We start from the raw sequence: 21,893 nt of genomic DNA, 5'->3' as shown, positions 1-21,893 counted from the left end.
TGTTTTTTGCTCAGGTACTCCGTGCCTTTTGGAGCTCCAACTTTCTGGTACTCCTTTTGGCTGGGAGTCCCTTGTCCTTGCAGAACACCTTGTGTTCAGCCACAGAATAGTCATCCATGTTGGCAAAATCCATTTTGCAGGTGTGGCCAGAGGCACAGACAGGAAAAATGAGGTATATTTGGAAAAAGTAAAGATGCCAAGAAACTCAAAATGGTATCAAATTATTTATCTGAGATTTTTGAGGGAACACAAAATCACTGTATGTTATGCCATAAACACAAGTCCTCATCTCACCAGCGAACGCCAATGTAGGAAATTTGGTTATTGGTTGAAAGGGGTAAAAGCCTTCTCAAGCAGCAACCACAGTTCCCGTCATGGTGAATCCACAAGTAAACTCAAGTGAACTCAAATTATCGTGTGCTTAACCTTCTGGCAGCTTAGTAAAAACAGCAGTCAGGGTCACCTTAGAGTTAACTCAGAGTTAGAATTTGTGCAGCACTTCAAACAGTAATAAAGTGAAAACACAACTTAAGACAAATCCCAACCAATTTAGAAAACAATAGTAACATTTAATAAATTATTTGAGACCAAAACAACAAAAATCCAGTCAGTAGAACTGGAAATATATAGTTTTAGCCCTTTCACTACTAGGCCTTTTCAACCCCAGTGCTGAGCCCTTTATTGGCTATTTGGGGTAGTTTGCGCTTAAGACCCATAACTTTTTGTCCACATAAGGTACCCACACCAGAATCCTGGGGATTCTAAAGGTACACAGGGTTTGTGGATTTTCCTGGAGGGGACCGAGAAATTAAACAAAATACAACTACATTTTTTTTTTATGGGAAAAAAGTGTTGCAGGAGAAAGTGGCTGTTTTTTCCTACAAATGGCATCAACAATGGATTTGCAGTGCTAAAATCAACATTGTCTCAGCTTTCAAGAGCAGGCTGATTTTAATCAGAAAAACAAATGTTTTAACACAGTTTGGGCATTTTATTGGGAGATAGCCCATTTTTCCTACTCTTTGTGCTTTCAACCTCCGGCCAGTTAGTGGCAGAAATGGGTGCGAAACCAATAGTAGATTCTAGAAATCTATACATTTCTGAAAGTTAGACAAGATTCTGAATTCAGCAAGGGGTCATTTGAGTTGATCCTTTAAGGTTTTCCAATAGAAAGTAACAGTTGAAATAAAATAAAAATATATTGAAACTGAGTTGAAAATAACCAGCCATTTGTGTCTGTGTTTTCATCTGTAACTTCAAACTATGTAAGATTCACAAAAGCAATGTACCATTACGTACGCTGGACCCTTCTGGTTGCTGTGATATATAGGACTTGTAGGTTCACCAAGAACCCGGGGTACCCAGAGCCAATAACTGGGCTGCACCTAGCAACAGTTTTTCATTGTGTACTGCGCATACAGTAATTAATTTGGTAAGATATAAAGAGTGAAAAATAGGTAACAAGGAACCCTATGTATTTTCAGAGTGGGCACATGCTATAGAGTTAAAAGCAGTGGGTATTTGCAAACCTCTGAATTTGGGGGTACCCATCCTAGCATGTAAATTAGAGGGCATTTCTTAAAATGACTTCTTTCTTACACAGTCTCACATTTGGAAGGTGCAAATACAGAGAAAGTCAATTGGTAACAACACTGATTCTACTATTCTGTGTTTCTCTAAGTCTCCCGATAAAAATGGTACCTCACTTATGTGGGTAGGCCTAGTGCCTGCGACAGGAAACGGCCCAAAACGCAACGTGGACCCATCATAGTTTTCCACCCAAAACTGACCCTTTTTTCACAATGTGCCTAGCTGTGGATTTTGGGACCTAGATCAGCCGTCACCTAGGGAAATTTAGCAAACCTGTAAATGTTTTAAAACTAGACACCCAGGGGAATCCAGGATGGTGTGACATCTCTTGTAAACCTCAAACTTTGCCTGAAAACCACTGTTCCTCACATTTCTGTGATGGACAGTTCTGCAATCTGAGGGGAGCCACACATTTCCTACCAACCAGTGTTCCTCGAGGTCTCCTAATAAAAATGCTACCTCACTTGTGAGGGTGGGCCAAGTGCCCACGACATGGAAGGGCCCAAAACATATTGTAAAGACATCAAAATTATCTATCACAAAATTACCTGTTTTTACGAGGGGGGGCACCTGCGTTTTTGGTACCAGGTACCAGGCTCGGCTGCCATCTAGGGAAACCTACCAAACCCAGACATTTCTGAAAACTAGACACTCGAGGGAGTCTAGAGAGATGTGGCTTGCGTGGATCCCTCAACGCTTTCTTCACTAGAATCCCCTGCAAACCTCAAATTTAGCTAAAAACACATTTTCCTCACATTTCTGTGTGGGATCACCATGCCGGCACACATTACCTACCACCCAGTGTTCCCCTCAGTCTCACGATAAAAATGATACCTCACTTGTGTAGGTGAGCCAAGTGCCTGAAGCAGGGAAGGGAAAAGGGAAGGTGGGGCAGAAAGATTGAATTGGCACAAAAAATGGGAGGGGGGTGGAGCTAAAATCCTTGCCCGAGGTGCCACTCCCCCACCCTGGTGTTTAGTGGGTGGATCCCTGATTGTGGATCACCTTTCTGTGACGATCCTCAAGCAGGGATCCACTGGGAAGGGATACCATTGGAAGGGGGAGATTCTCCCTTTTTTAATGATCTCTCCCATCTGGATGGGTGCTCGAGGGGCTGAGAGAACCCCACGAGCACTGATGCAGAGAAAGTGAAATGATCAGATTTGCTAATTTCACTTTTGTTTTCAGAGAAATGACGTCAGCTGATGCACACGCTGATCGTCATTTCCGTGAAAACCAAAAACAACGCCAGGAGGCAGGGAACTTGTTCCCCACCTCCAGAGGCAGTTTTTGCAGAAAGGAAATCCCTCTGGTCCCCGCACCAGATGGATTTCCTGCTCATGTGCAGAGTATGGGATGGTTCCATCCTCAGCACACAAGCACTGTGGCTGTGGATGGAACCATTCTATCCTCAGCACGGAAGGGGTTAAAGATTTAGATATATAGCACCTAAAATCACAAAGAGCCAGTCACAACTATCTAGTCCTGCAAGACCAGGTGAAACTCACAAGTTCAGGTCTGCTGTGATGAAGCAAGGGCAAGGTAGAGGGACCACGTTAGTCCAGCTGAAAAGGTTACTTTAAAAAAGTCCAAGGCAAAGAGGGGGAGTGTTGCAGATGGTCATCGATGTAGTACAAAGAGCAAGCCATGCATCGCAGACGGTCACTGCTAAAGGTTTGTGTTGGTCAGTCACTCGCGCTGCTGATGCTGTAGCGCGAAATGCAGAGCTAGTGTTGCTGGGCATGACTGGTAGTTGCTGTGACATGAGGAGTCGGGTTCTACTGGAGCTTTGCATTGGTGGGAGGAACAGACAGCAAGATCTTGGCATGAACAGGCCCATTTGTGATGAGTCTTAAACTTCAGGACTTCTCCTTCTCTTGGGGAATGGGCTCAAGTAAAGCCACACCAAGGGACAAGGAACTGAGGATCACCTATTGAAGATAAGGAACTCACTCCAGCAGAGGCCAGCGCCGCCAGACAGGCCAAGGCAGCAGGTCAGCTAAGCAGATGCAGGGAGGCATCCGGAGCTTGTTACGTCCCTGTAGCTCAGAACAGGAGGTTAGCCAGCTGACCCTTGGAGTCACTTCAGCCTGGGATGAAGGGTGCCGGTCCAGTCGTCCTTCCCAACAAGACAGGCAGCACTCAGCATAGCAGGACAACAGTCCTTCTGAGGTATCCACAGGTGGAGGAGTGTACTGAAGAGCTAGGTCTCAGGGTCCATTATTTATGCCTGGTGTCCCCCTTAAAGGTTCTGGAGGCTTCTACCCCAGTGGTGTTTCACATTTCCTGCTTCTCTGCCCTGACCCCAGCATGTCTGTGGTTACAAAAGACAAGTATCAAACCCTTTGTGGGTATGCTCAGGCAGAGCCTTTGTGATGTGCATGTGTAATAGGTGACAGCTCTACCTTCTCAAGTCAGAGATGGCCCATCCTGCCAATACCTATTCCCCCATCTGAATTTCTGAGAGCAATACACAAAGAGCAACTGCCAGCTGCACCTAAACATGACACCCAGGAAACAGACTACAGGCACCAAATGGTTGGGACAAGAAAATGCCAACTTTCTGGAAGTAGCATTTTCATAAATGTGACCTAAATCCCCACTTTACCATTAAAGAGGATTTTAAAATACAATTCTTTAGACACCAAACTTGATGTTCCTCCCAGTTGAAAGTTATCATGTATTAAACGTGATAAGTTAACCTACTGTTGTCATATGAAAGAGGCAGGCCTTGCAGTACTGAAAAACAAATGTAATAACTTTTTACTACCAGGTCATGTAAAACTTAAAAGTGCATGTCCAACTTTTTAAATACTGTATTTAAAAAGTTGGACATGTACTTTTAACTTTTGGCTATTTAGGGCCTACCCTAGCGGTGACCTATATGTATTAAAAAGAAAGGCTTAGGCTTACACCTAGCAAAAGGTTTATTTTGCCAGATAGAAATGGAAGTTTAAACTGCCACACAGCCTGCAGTATCATGCCTGAGCCATGTTTAATCAACTACTCAAGTGCAGTGGCGAGGTATTTGCAGAGTCTGCAATCCAGAGTGCAGGTAAGCATGGCACCGGAACACTGCTAGTATGACAGCCCCCACAGATTTTTAGCCATAAATTCCTTCATTCACTGCAGATGCTGGATGTAAAGTCAGTAATGCATGTTTTGCTTTTACTCATTTACTGCTTCCATCTTTTTGAGGATTATGGCTTCCTTGAAAAAGTTATGCACCAAACTAATCTGCGTGCTGAAGGGTTTCTGATGGAGAATGTAGGCACTCTGGTGGGCTCACACTTCACTTGGGGAGTTGAACACATTTCTTGGCTACACTTGGCATTGAAGTAGTGCATCAGCCAACCAAACAGGTGTACTATATTTTGATTCTGCAGGATATGCTACATTTCTTTGATAATTGTGCAGTATGGTCCGAAAGAATGAAGAAGAAACCCCCCCTAAATAAACCTCTCTATGCGTTTAGATGCAATACAAATTTGAGAAATAGGTTGGTTCAGACTTATAGAGAGTAACATTCAGTTAGACAGCTTAGCTTGACTGGCAGTGAAGTAAAACGGAATTATAGGTGTGGTAATTCCAGTTGCTGTGATTTATTTGTAGAAGAAAAGTCTATTGAACATCAGGGCTTTAAAATTACACCAACAAGTATGAATAACTGCTGCATTAAAAATGTAGTGTATTTAATCTTGTGCCCAGGCTGAATGGGCTATGTGGGTGAAACAGGAAGAGAATTGACGACTTGTTTATGTGAACATAGATCAGCAATTAGAACAGGTAAGATAAATGCACCATTGGTGGAACATTTTCACAATAGGGGACATTCTGAAAAAGATCTGCGATGGTTTATCCTGGAGAAAATGTGTCCAAGAAAGAGAGGAGGTAATTGTGAAACATTTAGAAAGAGGCGAGAACTATGGTATATTTTTAGACTGGAGACAGTGAAGAATGGTTTGAATAGTAAGGAGGACTGGGACAAGGGAGTTGTCACTAATATTATTATTATTTTTAAATGAGTGAGGGGCCCCATTGGTATTTATTGAGTTATAAGTTATGACCCCTTATAGATGTAATTGTGTGGTTAAATAGGGGACTATGATTATTTGGAAATTGCTATTTGCAACCTTCCAATTTAGGCGGTAGATGGATATGTAATATATAGCAAATGAGAGTTCAATAGAACGTAATAGCTCCTGTGTATTATAACGAGTTATTAGTTTAATACGAAACGTAGAAAACATCAAACGGGGAAATCCAAGATGGAGCGTATATTGTAACTGCCGAATTGCTGTGAGCGGTTCAGTGTTGCATGAAACAGGAAGTTAGCATTTCACATCAGTAAGTCAGTAAAGGCACAAAGGATTCCCCTTATTAGCGGTTAGCTGAGTAAGGACGCAACCATCCCTAAACATAAAGGAAGTTGACCAATTGACCGAACGGAAGAGAAAAAACGAGGACGTTGTCCCGCAATTAGGTAGGTGATATCTGAGGAGATGATATGGATACTCGATTGAATATATAATAATCAGCATTATTTTGAACCCACTATACTGTAGTTGGGTGTTGATAGTGATTATGCTCACTGAGGGGTTTTTAGATAATGAGTAATTACCGCTCTTTTTGAGTAATTCTTTGACTATACCGGCGTAAGACTCTTGTTTAATATACTATGGTGAAACATAGGAAGTGGAGGTGGACTACCATGTTTTGTGTCGAGGATTAAGGAATACAATAATTTTTATAGTCACTTATGGTTAAATGGTGAAAGGTTTCACTATATGAAACTTAAAAAGATTTTTATTCAGGCCCTAAGAGACTGAGAGACAATTTGATGAGTTCAAAATAAAAGTGAACTCCGTGGTAAGCCCTGTGGACAACATTGGCACTACTATTAAATAATTATTTTTAATCACAATTAAATCTTCTTCACCCTATCTTTACACACTGTTTTTGGGTGCAATGAAATGGGTTGTGTATGTTGTGGGTAAGTCACATATGACACAATGAAACAATTAAAATCATTAATGGATAGGATGATAACAGGCAACTAATTTATTGTTTTGCCCATATAGAAGTTATCCATTTGTTGGATTATCGCAAAGCAAAAAACAATTTGTGGATAAAGCAGGTGTCTGTTTGACTTATGTTGGACGCAGGTGAGTGCAGATGGTTGATGATGGGAGAGTAGTATGTGAATTTTCTCCAGAAAATATAGAGACTACTGATTGTGCATTGTGAATTCCTCCATGTGATATGCTCTATAAAGGAATCAAGATATTCCCCTTTTTTGGGTGTTTTATTCAGATAGTGACGGGAGGTGGTAATTAAGTTGAATGTATTGACATTGAAGGTGTGTTAGATTTAAAGGGGATGTAAAGAATTTGGGAATTTATGTATTTCTGTTGGTTTGTTCTTCTATAGATTTGCAAAATATATGTTGGGTCTGTATTGAACTGTCCTGAAGAAGGTGGTAGAAGGATTTTGAAAGACCACTGAAACGCGTTTATGCAAATTGGACCGCTGGACCCATTGGAATGGGCTTAAAATTGAATAGGGATTGTGTGCACAAATCAATTGGCCTGTATATACCAAAATTGGGACAGCAACAATATAAAGGACTAAGATGGATGTCTTTTGTTTTGTCTCCCTCATGTTTGACATGTATGGTTTTTATTAATTTTTCTTGCAATAGTCTTGTGCTGGTTTTTAAGGGTGATTTCATGTTGCATTCTTATGGAATTATTTATTAAATATTTTCTATTAGATTCTTTTATCTGAGATTGATCATTGGAGTGAAGGAGTTGTTGATTTAGTGCGCTTTGTATTGAATGGTTTGTTGCTCCCCCTGGGGATTTATTCTTTTTACAGAAACCATCCAGACCATGACGGGTTACACAAAATTCAGCCTGTTGTATAGCATTTGCCTAACATGTTTCCAGAGATTTATACTTCTGGAAAGAACATAGTTGTCAACAAATTTTCAATCCTATATAAAGTGTGGCTTCTTTTCAGGCCGTATATACCAAGGAAAAGAGCTTGTTATGGCATCAAGATGTGCATTTTGTGCAAGAGTTTCACTATTTATGCACTATTTATGCATACATCCTGGGAGTATATACAGGAAAGGACACCACAATAAATTCTGCAGGTTGCCCATCCATGTTAGGAATTAGTGAAAATATTGTATGGGAGCTCACACAATCACACCTTCATATGCTCAACCCTTTGGTGGCTAGACACAGAGCAGTCAGGTTCAACTTAGAGACAATGTGTAAAGCATTTATGCAGCACTTCAAACTATAATGAAGGGAAACATACCACAATAAAAATCCCACACCACTTAGAACAATAGAGTAAGTTTTAATAGATAAATCAAGACCAAAATTACTAACTCTCAATCAGTAGAACCAGAGATATGCAATTTTAAAGATTTAACTGAAGAGAGCACCAAGAACTACAAAACTGTAGATAATAGGTTGCGCTAGACCGGGAAAAAGCCACATGTTCAGGCCGACTATGATGGAGTGTGGGCTGGCTACAGGGACCCAGTTACGCCAGCTGAACAAGAGTACCTTAATTCCTGGTTGCAGAGCGTCATGGAGTCCCATATTGAAGATGTATCATGCAGCGCCGATTCATAGGAACTGTAAAGCAGTGATGCAACATCCTGCATTGTCGTCGAGGATGCCATTGATGAGGGGCCTCCGTTAAGGATGTGTCACGCAGCGGAGGATCCTGCGAGGCTGCATGCAGTGATGCAAAGTCATTGTGTCAGGAAAATCCTTTCAGCAGGGGCGATGTGTCAGTTCTGCCTAGGGATGTGCTGCACAGCAGAGGAGTTGTGTTGGTTTTGCTGAAAGCATAGATGGGCTGGAGGAGCACCTTCAGGCCAACTTCTAAGTATCAAGTACAGGGTGGCACCACTTGGTAAAATTCAGAAGTAGAAGAGGCCAGGTGCTGGGCTCACAGTTGTTGGAGCCTTCTGTCTCAGAGGCTCTAGTCTGGAGGACATCCAACTAGCCCTTGCAGTCATTCTGGGTTCCTGAGTTCAACAGATGCAGGTCCAATCCTTCTCACCCAGGCAGGAGGGCAGCTGATCAGCATTGCAGGGCAGAAGTCCTTCAGAGCAGCAGTCCAGGAGAGTGGCAATCCTTTCAAGCAGGACAGCACTCCTTCCTAGCACAATCCACAGGTCCAGGAGCATACTAAATTCTTGCGGTCTGAGGTCCAGCATTTATACCAAGTGCCCACTTAAGAATGGAGGAAGCTTTCAGAGGTTTCCACCCCTCTGAGGTGTCAGGCATCCCCTTCCTCTCTCTCCTGGCCTCAGTACATCTGGGGTAACAATGGACTAGTGACAATTCCTTTGTGAGAGTGCTCAGGCAGTGCCTTTGTGATATTCAAGTGTGGAAGGTGACAGCTCCTCTCTCTCTTTAACTCAGAGCGGCCCATCTCTGCAACCCCTATCTTCCTGTGTATCTCACTGTCTGGGAGCAATACACAAAGACCAACTGCCAGCTATATACAGTCATGTGACCCAGGAACATACTGCAGGTACCAAATGGTTAGTGTTACCAGCTCATGCGGACACCACAATATTGGCACAAATGGGCCCGTTCAGGGTCAGAAAGAGCCCAAAACTTCAGGATTCCTAATTTTCCTCTAGGAGGAGCACAACTGATAAAACACCAAGGGTTGAGGGCCTGGGAGGTACCTCTTGAGAATCAGGAATGCACTCCAACAGAGGCCAGCAGATCCAGTTGCAGGTCCAGTGAGGCAGGTCAGCTTGGCAGTTGCAGAGAGACCTCTGGAGCTTGTTTTGTCATATGTAGCTCAGAACAGGAAGCCAGTCATCTGACCCTTGGAGTCACTTCAGCCTTGGATGAAAGATGCAGGTCCAAAATTCCATCTCACAGAGCATGCCAGGCCTAAACCAGCAGAGCAGTCACATGGCAGCAGGGCAGTCCTGTACTATCCACAGGTCAAAAGGAATAATGAAAAGTAGATCTGAGGGTACTATTTTCAAACCTGATGGTCCTTTTGAAGTGGGAGAAGTTTCTGGGATTTTCCCTTACAGACTCTCTTGAATTTCTTTCCCCCCTTGCCCTGGGCCCAGTACATCTGGGTGCACAATAGGCTAGGGTGAAGTTCTTTTCAAGTGTGCTGGGCTAGTGCCTTTTAAGCGCACGCGTGGCAAGGGCCAGTTCTACTCCCCTTCCTCTCCCCATTAAGCCAGGATGGCTCATACTGCCAACACCTAGGCCATCTATTGAGGCCTGTCTGGTAGCAATACACAAAGGCCAACTACCAACTACACTTAGTCATGTGACCCAACTGGAATGCCTTTGTACTGTGCACTGAATTTGTAAGGCAGTATTAAGCATAATGCAATGCCAATGCTTAAAATGCTGGAACTAACTATTGCTGATTGCCTGCATTCTAGGGTCAGTGAGTGTGTGAAACAAGGGCATAAAGAAGACGTGAGCAGCTGTATTAAGACTTAACTGTGCTTAACTGCTATTAATGACCTAAGCAGCAATAACACCAAGATGTCTCTCACTTTTCACACCTTAACTGCTGATATAGTGCGACAAACCTATGTAATGGATTCCAAATAAGGAAGGCATATCATACATGCTTCTGAAAGTTTCAGAAGAATTCGGTCCTTGGCTAAACTACAAATTCAGTGGAAAATATATTGTATTTTCACATGCAAGCCAAGAGATAAAAACAAAAGACGGTTGCTGTGATTTCAACAAGTATTCATATTCTTGTTATGTGCTTCATGTAAGGACAATAGCAGTACAATTCTTACTTTAGTTTTACTGCTCTCTTCCTCCACAGGGATGGCTCCACGTTCCTTTGCCTCTTTGAAGAGTTCATTTACAATTTCCCCTGGATATCTTTTCTGGGAACCAGATTCAGGCTGCAATCCAATGTCTCCTGGGCTGCCTTCTTCCAACCTTAGAACATAAGTGTTTTTAGTGGTCCATCCATCTTTAAGTATTTAAGATTAAATAAAGGTTGAAATAGGCACTATCCTCTGCATTCTGTTCCATTCTAAGACCCGGGGTGGAAGCAGAAACAAAACTTAAGATTGACATTCAATGATGGCAGTGGCATCTCAACAATCCTCTAATACATTTTCTGACTTTTAAAAAGTGCCTTGTTCCTGTAAAACATCTAAACATTATGCAGAAAGTGCTACTCATGTGTATCTCCACACATATCAGTGGGCAACGGCCAACCAGAAATCACAATTGAACACAAGTAAACCAATTCTGCAACAGAGCTTACTGAACACCTGTGGGCATGCAGGAAACATGTAAAATAGGGACTTGTGGGGCTGATGACCTTACGGAGGCATTTTCAGCAGGTGGTATGGTCCAGGCAGACTGCAGCAAGGGATTGGTGGCTAGCAAATTTGGGGTGCGGTTAGGAAGTGCCATGGGAGACGCTGTGGGTGGCCACATCATTCCTGTGGAGAAGGTTAAATGGTGGCTGTGAGAAGTGTAACTTGAAAGCTGTATTTAGATTTAGGAAGTAAGGTTGTTTTAGGGGGGGTGCCCAATGCCAAAGTTAAGAAAGCTCACTACCTCTTGAAAGAAGTGAGGCATGAAAACCTCTAGGGCCCAGTGGGGAGAAGTGGTTGGATGCAGAAGCAGGGCTCATCTAGTTCGTCAGGGCCCTAAGGGTATGACAGCAGAAATGTGTGCTTGTTCCCTGCTGCAAACCAAAATGGTGAGGCGGTGGCCTGTCGCATCCTGGGAAGTCATTTGGTGGTAGCAGAGGCGTGAGATGCGGACGGGGATCACACATTGGCAACATGAGGCAACATTTGCCTCAGATGCTATGGGGAACCTCTGGAGCTCTGCCCAGAATGTTGGAGTGCAATGGAGGAGGGGGTGGGGCAGTGCTGCAGCAGCCACATGGGCAGTCAGGAAGCCGACAGCTGCTGATGACTGGTGGGTTTGTGTGAAGGGTGACAGGCAGGAAGAGGAAAGGGACCTCAGTTGCTGTAGGCACCAGGCTTTTTGAAAAAAGGATATTCCTCAACAAGAGGTGTTACCTGACTCAAAAGATCTTAGTGCGGCTCCACTACCAAGAGCAAGATCCAGGGTGACCAGCGTAACTGCGGAGTTGTAAAAGAGTAGTGTAGGAAATTACCCTCTTTTTGCCATGGTTACCCCCATTTTCTGCCTTATGTCAGTGTACTTCACTGTGTTCACTGGGTTCCTGCTAACCAGGACCCCAATGATTATGCTCTTTCTCCTCTAAATGTTGTCACTGCATACTGGTAACCCAGTATTTCACCCAAAATTGGCAAAGTGGTCCCCCCTTATAAGTCCCTAGTATATGGTACCTAGGCACCGAGGGCATTGGGGATCCAGGGGATCCCAATGGGCTGAAGCACTTCTTTTGCCACCCATAGGGAGCCCATGCAAAGGCTTCTGCAGGACTGCCATTGCAGCCTGCGTTAAAAGGTGCATGCACCCTTTCACTGCCATCTACACTGCACCGGGTCACTTATAAGTTACCCCAATAACAGGCACTCCAGCCCTGAGGGTAGGGTGCAGAGTATATGTGTGTGAGGGCACCCATACACTAGCAGAGGTGCCCCAATGACCTCCAGGCCCATTTTTCCGGACCTTGCAAGTGTGGGGATGCCATTTTACACGTGTACTGGACATAGGTTACCACCTATGTCCAGTACATAACGGTAACTCTGAACATAGGCATGTTTGGTATCAAACATGTTGGAAATCATAACCCAATGCTTTTGCTAGGCATTGGTTGTATGATTTTATGCACTCTGGGGGCTCCTTAGAGTACCCTCAGTATTGCCATTCCAGCCTTCTGAGGTTTTCCAGGCAGTCCCAGCTGCTGCTCAGACAGGTTTCTGCCCTCCTGTTGCTTGAGCAGCTCTAGACCAGGAAGGCAGAACAAAAGATTTCCTTTGGGAGAGGGGTGCTATCTCTCCCTTTGGAAATAGGTGTTCCAGGCTTGGGAGGGGTAGCCTCTGGAAATGCTTTGAAGGGCGCAGATGGTGCCCTCCTTGCTTCATGTTTGTGAGTACTGTGTGACTACAGTGGTTCTGCATGAGCTTTGCATGTCTCCTAGATAAGCCTTGGCTGCTCAGCTACAGCTACCCCTAGAAAGCTTGGCTTCTAGACACTGCCTACATTTCACTAATGAGGGATAACTGCACCTGGTACAAGGGGTGAGTACCTTAGGTACCCACTACAAACCAGGCCAGCCTTTTACATGATGCCAATACAAAAATATAAACCCAGCCAGGCCAGCCTCGTACAAGTAGCGAATAACGAGTGTACACAATTAGGTCACTGGGTGAGGAGGCTGAAAACCTACACAGGCAGCAACAACAATTCTTGTCATGTTGGCACAGATTTGAAAAAAAGATATTGAAAATCTGCTCCTTTAGTATCAGGTTAAACAAACCAGTAAAACCATCACCTTTGCTGCCCTGCACTCCCCATTCAGTGCCTTGCTGGTGTAATACAGAAATTCTACCCAAGATAGCTTCAGCATCATTTGGCTATCCCTAAACCTACTGTGTTATGTTTCTGGGATGATTCCAAACTTGGTGACAAGGATGGTTTTCATTGGTATGTACTTCATCTGGACACTTACTTCCAGCGTGAGCAAGGTATCCCTCCCTACTGTAGGCATGTGTTTTCAGAGTGAGGCCCCCAAAACCTTTTCTTGGACCCTGTGCATCTTAAGGGTCATCTCATGGGCAGAAATCCACTTGTCTATGTCATTACCTACCACACAGCTGGGAACCAGATCTTTATGTGAACTTTCTTGTCCCCTTCAGACACTGTAGGTATGCTGACACCATTGTTGCTAGACTCTGCTTGCCTAGATCATATGTCCAGTTGTCTGAGGCTACATTCATGAGCTATTTTCTTCTGTTACCTTGGCCAGTTTCTCTCTTGCCAAGGCTCTCTCAGCCTCATCCTTCTTTTGCTTACCTCCATGGCCTGTTTCTTCTGCTCCATATTAAGCTTGGTCATCTGCAGTATAACCTCCCTTTCTGCCTTCCTGTCCTCCAGCTCCTCTGGGAACATGCCTTGTGAAGACACACTGCTCTCTGCTCAGGTAGGGAGTTCCAACTCAGGAGACACGTCATCCCCTCACTGCTTTCCGAAAACTTTCTTGGTGCTTTTCTTAGTTGGCAGTCCTCTTTCCATATACAACTGATTGAGCTCACCCACAGTGTAGCTATGCAGATTGACCAGCTCAAATTCCACTACTGCAGATAAGGCTACAGACGGTCAGGTAGAGTGATAGTGGATACGGAAAAAGCAAAAAAGGCAATCAAGTAGAATTTCAAAAACATTGAACAGGTATCAAATGATTTATCTGGGATTTTTAGTTATTACAAAATCACTGTATGGTACTGCAAAAACACAAGTCCAAATTTCACCTTTAGTAGTTGAGGAGGGGGTGAAACCCTACTCAAGCAGTAATGACAATTCTTGTCAGGGTGAAAACAAGCAAACCCCAAATTAACCTGTGCTCATCCCACTGGTTGGGTGGCACAAAGCAGACACGCTTAACCCCTTAGCTGCTGGGCCTTCTCCCCTCTGCCCCCCCACCCCTGTGCTGAGCCCTATTTTGGCTATTTGGGGTAGTTTGTGCTTTGGCCTCCAAGACATTTTGTTCACATAAGCTATCCACACCACATTTGTTTCTTTTTTTCCAACATCCTGAGGAATCTAAAGGTACCCAGAGTTTATGGGTTCCCTTGGAGGAGACCGAGAAATCAGCCACAATACAGCTACAAAATTGTGTTTTTTGTGAAAAATGGGAAAAAAGTGCGTCAGAAAAAAGCATCTGTTTTTTCCCTGCAAAGGGAATTAACAAAGGGTTTGCGGTACTAAAATCACCATCTTCACAGCTTTTAGGAACAGGCAGGCTTGAATCAGAAAAACACATTTTTCAACACAATTTTGGCATTTTACTGGGACATACCCCATTTTTACTATTTTTTGTACTTTTAGCCTCCTTCCAGGTAGCGACAGAAATGGGTGTGAAACCAATGGTGGATCCCGGACAGTTAATCATTTCAGAAAAGTAGACAAAATTGTGAATTCAGCAAGAGGTAATTTGTCTAGATCCTTCAAGGTTTTCCTATAGAAAGTAACAGTTGAAATAAACAAATATTGAAAATGGAGTTGAAAAAAAAACCCAGCCATTTCTGTCTCTGTTTTCTTCTGTAACTTTTTCTAATTATGGCAGATTTTTTTAAAGCTATATACACTTACGTCTGCTGGACCCTTCTGGTTTCGGGTATATATATAGGGCTTGTAGGTTCATCAAGAACCCAAGATACCCAGAGACAAATAATGAGCAGCACCTTGCAATGGCTTTTCATTGTAGACTGTGTATACAGCAATCATGTTGGTAAAATGTAAAGAGTGAAAAATAGGTATCAAGGAAACCTATGTATTTCCGAAATGGGCACAAGATATGGAGTTTAGAAGCAGTGGTTATTGGCACATCTCTGAACTCAGGAGTACCCATATTAGCATGTGAATTGCAGAGCATTTATCAAAATGACTTCTTTTGTAGTGAATTATGTTTAGTTTTAATGGGAATCAGAAGTTTACCTTAGCCTTCTGGCTTGCAGGCCTGTTCCTCGTCACCTAGTGTCTTTTAACCAACTTATCTGGCTCTGTCTTAGCCCATTTATTTTATTAATTCTTTTAAGATGGCTGCCTTTGTTTAGAGTTAGAGCAATGTTTTGATGTACATTATCAGTGCCACTCTGTGAGGGCGTCACTATCAGCATCAAAAGTAAGTGATGTATGTAGGTATTCACATCATGCCCCTTTCCCACTTACATGTGACAGGAAGATAATATACTTTTGGTGGGGATTGTTTACATAATTGCCGCCACAAGCCTGCCCCCTTATCTATTGTTTGGAAACATACCTGTGTCAGGGGTCCTACCATATCTGTATAAATACATCTCCTACAGACAAGGTTATCAAAGGGATTCCTACCAGATGCTATTGACGCCATCTATGCTGCACGTCGCCTTAATGCAGGCCCAGCCTTTGTCTCACCACGGAGTCTGATCTAGAGACCTCATCCCAAGGTATCAAGGGTTGGGGGAGCTTCTCATGGACCTGGTACTGAGAGATTAGGTTTAACACATCTAGCTTTCATTAGGCTAGAGATTAGGTTATCCATCCTAGGATTTTAGGGATTTTACATTTCATATTTATTGCAAGATGGTGGGGGTCTCTGTATTCACGACTCTCATCTTTTCAATTCTGCTTCTTGCATCGTTCATTATCCTTATTATTGCAGCTCATGCATTTAACAGTAGATTGCAGTCTTTTTTAATAAACCACTTGAAAACATTCCTGCATATCCCTTATTGCCTGTGTATGACTGAGACTTATTGCTAACATAAGAAAAGGGTAACTTCCGTTCCACTACGACTCTCCTGAGATGTCACACTCTTGAGTCCATGCGTAAACTGCCAGAAATCACCTTTTACTGTTTGGGTTTTTGATGAGATGCTGCTTGTGAGCCGGGAGGGTTGGGCCAACATTTGCGACTTGTAGTAGGATTGGCCTAGTCGCTTACAAGCAAAAGTGCTGTCATCCCTGAACCAGCAGTCTCGCCTAGGAGCAAAAGTCCAGTTACAACACTTTCTTAGACACGTTCTTACATTTGGAAGGCACAGAGAAAGACAATTGGCAATACACTTGTTCTTCTTTTCTGTGTTCCTCCAAGTCTCCCGATAAAAATTATACCTCACTTGTGTAAGTAAGCCAAGTGCCAGCTACAGGCAACACACCGAAACGCAACATGGGCACATTACATTTTTCCACTGAAAACAGACTTGTTTTTGGTAAAAGGCCTATCTGTGGATTTTGGCCTCTACCTCCGCCAGCACCTAGGAAAACATAGGGGACCTATACATTTTTTTAAACTAGACACGTAGGGAATCCTGAATGGGGCGACTTGTGGGGGCTCTCACCAGGTTCCGTTACCCAGAATCCTTGCAAACCTCAGTTTGTCTAAAGGACACATTTTCCTCACATTTCAGTGATGCAAAGTTCTGGAATCTGAGGAGAGCTACAAACTTCCTTCCACCCAGCATTCTCCCAAGCATCCTGATAAAAATGGTACCTCACTTGTGTGGGTGTCTGCGACAGGAAACGCCCCAAAACACAATGTTGACACATCACATTTTTCCAATGAAAAGGGACGCGTTTTTTGCAAAGTGCCAAGCTGTGGATTTTGGCCTCTAGCTCAGACGGCACCTAAGGAAACCGAGCACTTATACATTTTTGAAAACTAGACACCTAGGGAATCCATAATGGAGTGACTTGTGGGGCTTTCAACAGGTTCTGTCACCCAGAATCTTCTGCAAACCTCTAAATTTGTCTAAACAAACACATTTTCCTCACATTTCAGCGATGCACAGTTCTGTAATCTGAGGGGAGCCACAAACTTCCTTCCACCCAGCATTCCCCCAAGTCTCCCAATAAAAATGGTGGGTAGGCCAAGTCCCTGCAACAGGGAAGGGCCCAAAACGTACTGGGGCAATGATAACTGCAGTGAGTGAACTATTTAGTCCTGGGATCTAGAACCATTTAGGAAACCTATCAGACCCAGACATTTCTAAAAAATAGACACTCTGGGGAGTCCACAGAGGTGTGGCTTGTGTGTATTCTCCAGAGTCTTTTTTTTTTTTTTTTTTTTACCCAGAATACCCTGCAAAGGTGAAACGTTGAATAAAAACACTATTTTCCTTGCATGTCTCTGAAGTAAACTACAGGAATATGCATGGATCCACAAACATCTTACCACCTAACTTTCCCCATTTGTCCCAATAAAAACGCTACCCCACTGGTGTGCCTGGGCCTAGTGCCCGTGACAGGAATCGATCACACAAGGGTCAATGGTAGCCCTTGCACTAGGGCTACTGTCGACCCAGGTGTGATCCATTCCTGACGTGGGCACTTGGCACAGGCACACAAGTTGGGTTGTGTTTTTATCAGGACAAGTGGGGCAACACTGGGTGGAATTTCGTGGATCCTTGCACATTCTTGTAGTTTATGTGACAGGAAAGCAAGGAAAAATATTGTTTTAATCAGCGTTTTAACTTTGCAGGGTATTCTGGGTAAGAAAACTTTGTGGAATCCACACAGGCCACACCTCTGTGGACTGCCCCAGATATCTAAAACTGTTTGGGTTTGGTAGGTTTCCCTATAGGGCCACCAAGCCCAGGACCAAAGACACAGGTGAACATCTTACAAAACCAGGCTGTTTGGTGATAGGTAATTTTGATGTCTCCACCATATGCTTTGGGCACTAGCCTGCCACGGTCACTTGCCCACCCACACAAGTGAGGCAATGTTTTTCTCTGGTGACTTAGAGGAACGCTGAGTGATAGAAAATTTGTGGCTGCCTGCAGATTCCAGGACTTTCCCTCATGGAAATGCAAGGAAAATGTGTTTTTTAAGAAAAGTTTGTGATTTCAAGGGGATTTAGCGCAAAGGAAAACTGGTGAGAGCCATGCAAGTCCTACACCCTTGGAATACACTGGTACTAGTATGTTAAAGTTAATACACCACTCACACTGATTGGTATTAGCACCTCCAGAAATTATGGTTTCAAAGCATGAATACTTATCATAGTATCTGAATATTGAAACCAAGCCTTCTGAAGGTGAGCCATATAGCCACTTCATGGCAGCAACCGATTTATGGTCCATTCACACGCCATTCATACACAACACACAACACTTTCATACAGTTGGCCACAGGCCCAATCCAGCCAATCCCTGCACTCATCACTTTACTGTTGCCAGACAAGGGCGCATCACATTCACACACCACAGGACGGAATACATTTTACTACATATTACCACCTGTCAAGTACAGCCTCCTTCCTGAACATTATCGAAAGCATGCGTAAGGATCATTTGCTAATGGCTCCCATGACAGCCAGCAGAAGTTCAGAAAAACATGTTTTTCATGTGCCTTTAGCACACTCACTGTGCTAAATCCAACTCCTTCCATTTTGTGGATACAAGCTGGGGGTGTCCGAAAATGCCTCATGAGGCCCATTCTTCGAACTGAGGCAGACAGGTGTAGGAGGCTGGCCTTGTTTGTAGTGGGTACCTAAGGTACTTACACCTTATACCAGGTCCAGTTCTCCCTTATTAGTGAAATGTAGACAGTGTCTAGAAGCCAGGCTCTCTAGGGGTAGTGTGGCTGAGCAGCCAAGGCCTAACTAGGAGACATGCAAAGCTCATGCAATACCACTGTAGTCACACAGTACTCACACACATGATAGAAAATCCTCAGGGTTACAAAAATGAAGGTACTTTATTTTGGTGACACAAATGCCAAAAATACCATAGAGACTATCCTCCCTCAGGAGGTAAGTTATCTACGAATTATATACACTAGTATGCAGAAATAGCTGTGAAAACAGTTAGAAAACAGTGCAAATAGTGAAAATCACAATAGTTAGAAATAGGCCTGGGGGAATACAAACCATATAATAAGAAAGTGGAATGCGAATGTCGGTTTCCCACCTAGGCAAGTGTAGTGGGTAGAGGGGCCCTGGGAGTATTAGATAAACACCAAAGGTGAGTAATATAACTTACCCCAGAGCCCGGGAAAGCAGGAGTAAATCACAGTAACTTTCCTTGAACACACAAGAACACGAGAAAGAAGATTATGCAAGAACCAGAAGAGACTGCAAGACACCAACAATGGATTCCTGGACCTGAAGACCTGTGGAAGAAGGGGACCAAGTCTGAGAAGCACTGAAGAGTCAAGGGACAACAGGAGCCCCTGCTAACCCAGATGAAGGTGCAAAAGAAGAACCAACGGTGAAGAACAACAGTCAGTACTGCACCCAGGAAGACGGATGCGAGTTCCTGGTTGGTGCAGATGATGTCCCACGCTGGATGGATGATTGCAGTCTGGTTTGCGTCGCTGGATTCCGCCAACAGCCCTTGGCACACGCAAAGCTCAGAGTTAGCGGAAAATGGCGCTGCCTGGGACTGGTGGACTCTACTCAGGAGGGGGAGTGAGAGGGGGCTCTCAGAAACTCTGAGATCTCTCAAAAGACCAGGCAGCGCGCACAGGAGTCCAACAGCATGGGGACAAAGAAGGTGCAAAAGGAAGCCCACACAGCACACCAAGAAAAGGGTCCCATGCCGCCAGAGAACCACGCAGGAAGCTGTGCATCACAGAAAGGAGTTCTTATGGTGCAGGCTAAAGACAGGCTGTCCTCTGAGGATGCACAACCAGAAAACAGTTTCAGTCGCTGACAGGAGCTGAAGATACAATGTTGCAGAAGTTGTCTTTGCTTCTTTGTTGCAATTGTAGACTTCCTGGAGGGTCGAGATGCAGTTTCTTAGGTAGGAGGGTGAAGTAAAGGATGCAGAGGATTCCTGCTGGAGTCTTGCAATCTGAATCTGAAAAAACACCCAAGAGAGAGACCCTAAATAGCCCTGAAAGGGGGAATTGGTCAGTTACACTTCACTGAGGGCAGGGTGCAGAGTACCTGTGTGTGAGGGCACACCTGCACTAGCCATTTCCTGGACTTAGTGAGTGTGGGGGCGCCATTTTACAAGTGTACTGGACACAGGTCACTGCCTATGTCGAGCTACATAATGGTAACTCCAAATATAGGCATGTCTGGTATCAAACATGTTGGAATCATACCCCAAGGCTTTTGCAAACATTGGTTGTATGATTTCTGGCACTCTGGGGGCTCCTTAGAGGACCCCCAGCATTGCCATTTCAGCCGTCTGAGGGTTTCCAGGCAGCCCAAGCTGCTGCCACCTCCCAAACAGGTTTCTGCTTTCCTGTTGCTTGAAAAGCTCGAGCCCAGGAAGGCAGAACAAAGGATTTCCTTTGGGAAGAGGTGTTACAGGCTTGGGAGGGGAAGCCTCCAGAAGCCACTCGAAATGCTTTGAAGGGGACATTTGGTGCCCTCCTTGCATAAACTAGTCTGCACCAGTTCAGGGACCCCAGTCCCTGCTCTGTTGTGAAACTGGACAAAGGAAAGGGGAGTTACCACCCCAGGGGTGGTGCTCAGAGCTCCTCCAGAGGGTCCCGGGGTTTTGTCATCTTGGATTCAAGGTTGGCAGGGAACTCTGGGAGCATCTGAGCGGCCAGTGCCAGCAGGTGACGTCAGAGCCCTCCCTTGGCAGGTGCTTACCTGGTTAGGTGACCAATCCCCCTTTTAGGGCTATTTAGGGACCCTCCTTTGGGTGGTTCTTCAGATTAGGATTGCAAGACTCCAGCAGGAATCCTCGGCATCCTCCACTTTGACTTCTGACTGAAGGAGCTGCATCTGGACTCCTCAGGTACCTACAAACTGCAACAAAGAAACAAGACCCCTCCTGCAACATTGTATCTCCAGGTCCTTCCAGCAACTACAACATTTCCCCGATTGTGCATCCTTGGAAGACAGCCTGTCTTCAGCCTGCATCAGATGGAAGGAGGAATCGCCCTTGGGGTGAAAGAGTCACTCCCCTGCTTCTGTAGGCACCAAATGCAATGACGACCGGCTGCGTGGACCCAGTCTCCTTGTGAACAGCATGGATCCTGCATCATGGGTGGTGGACTGAAGTGGTCCCAACGGTTCTCTTCCAACTGTCCAGCTTTGGTAGAGGTAAGACCTTGCCTCCCAACGCACGACAGTACCGCCTTGCACCGCGTCTCTTGCAGCTGCCAAGGCTTGTTGCCATCCTTCTTCCAAGATATACGTGCATCTTGAAGCTCTGACCCCCAGCACTCTAACCTGTGATGCACAGCTTCCTGAGTGGTTCTCCATCGGCATGTGAGCCTTTGTCGTAGTGCTGCATGGGCCTCTTCTGCAACTTTCTGGTCCCCGTCCTGTGGGACTCCTGTGTGTGCTGCCTGGTGTTCTGTGGGCTTTCTGTGTCACTAAGGGCCCCCTCTGACTTTACCTGGTCACTCCTGGTCCCCCGCAGCACCATTTTCCACTAACCGCGAGCTTTGCGTGTGCATAGGCTTGTTGGCGGACTCCAAGGATGCAAACCCGACTGTAATCCTCCATCCGGCGTGGGACATCACTTGCACCCTTCAGGAACCCGCATCTGTCTTCTTGAGTGCAGAAATGACTTTTCTTCTCCTCTGTGGTTCTCCTTTTGCACCTTCATCCGGGTTAGCAGGGGCTCCTGTGTTTTCCTGGACTCTTCTGTGCTTCTTGGACTTGGTCCCCTTTTTCCACAGGTCTTCTTGTCCAGGAATCCT

General features: G+C 44.6%; 1 protein-coding gene across 1 annotated transcript in view; it reads right to left on the bottom strand.

The window, feature by feature from the left end:
• UBXN2B (UBX domain protein 2B) overlaps positions 1–21,893 on the bottom strand; it is a 344,843-nt gene that overhangs the window by 236,133 nt on the left and 86,817 nt on the right. Inside the window, exon 4 of the mRNA XM_069220223.1 lies at positions 10,415–10,562. Within this exon, the coding sequence (XP_069076324.1) occupies positions 10,415–10,562 (148 nt within the window). The remainder of the gene's footprint in view (positions 1–10,414; positions 10,563–21,893) is intronic.

Source organism: Pleurodeles waltl, chromosome 2_2, assembly GCF_031143425.1.
Source record: "Pleurodeles waltl isolate 20211129_DDA chromosome 2_2, aPleWal1.hap1.20221129, whole genome shotgun sequence".
NCBI lineage: Eukaryota > Metazoa > Chordata > Amphibia > Caudata > Salamandridae > Pleurodeles > Pleurodeles waltl.
The sequence above is the reverse complement of the archived record's forward strand: the minus strand, read 5'-3'. Positions and strand labels throughout refer to the sequence as shown.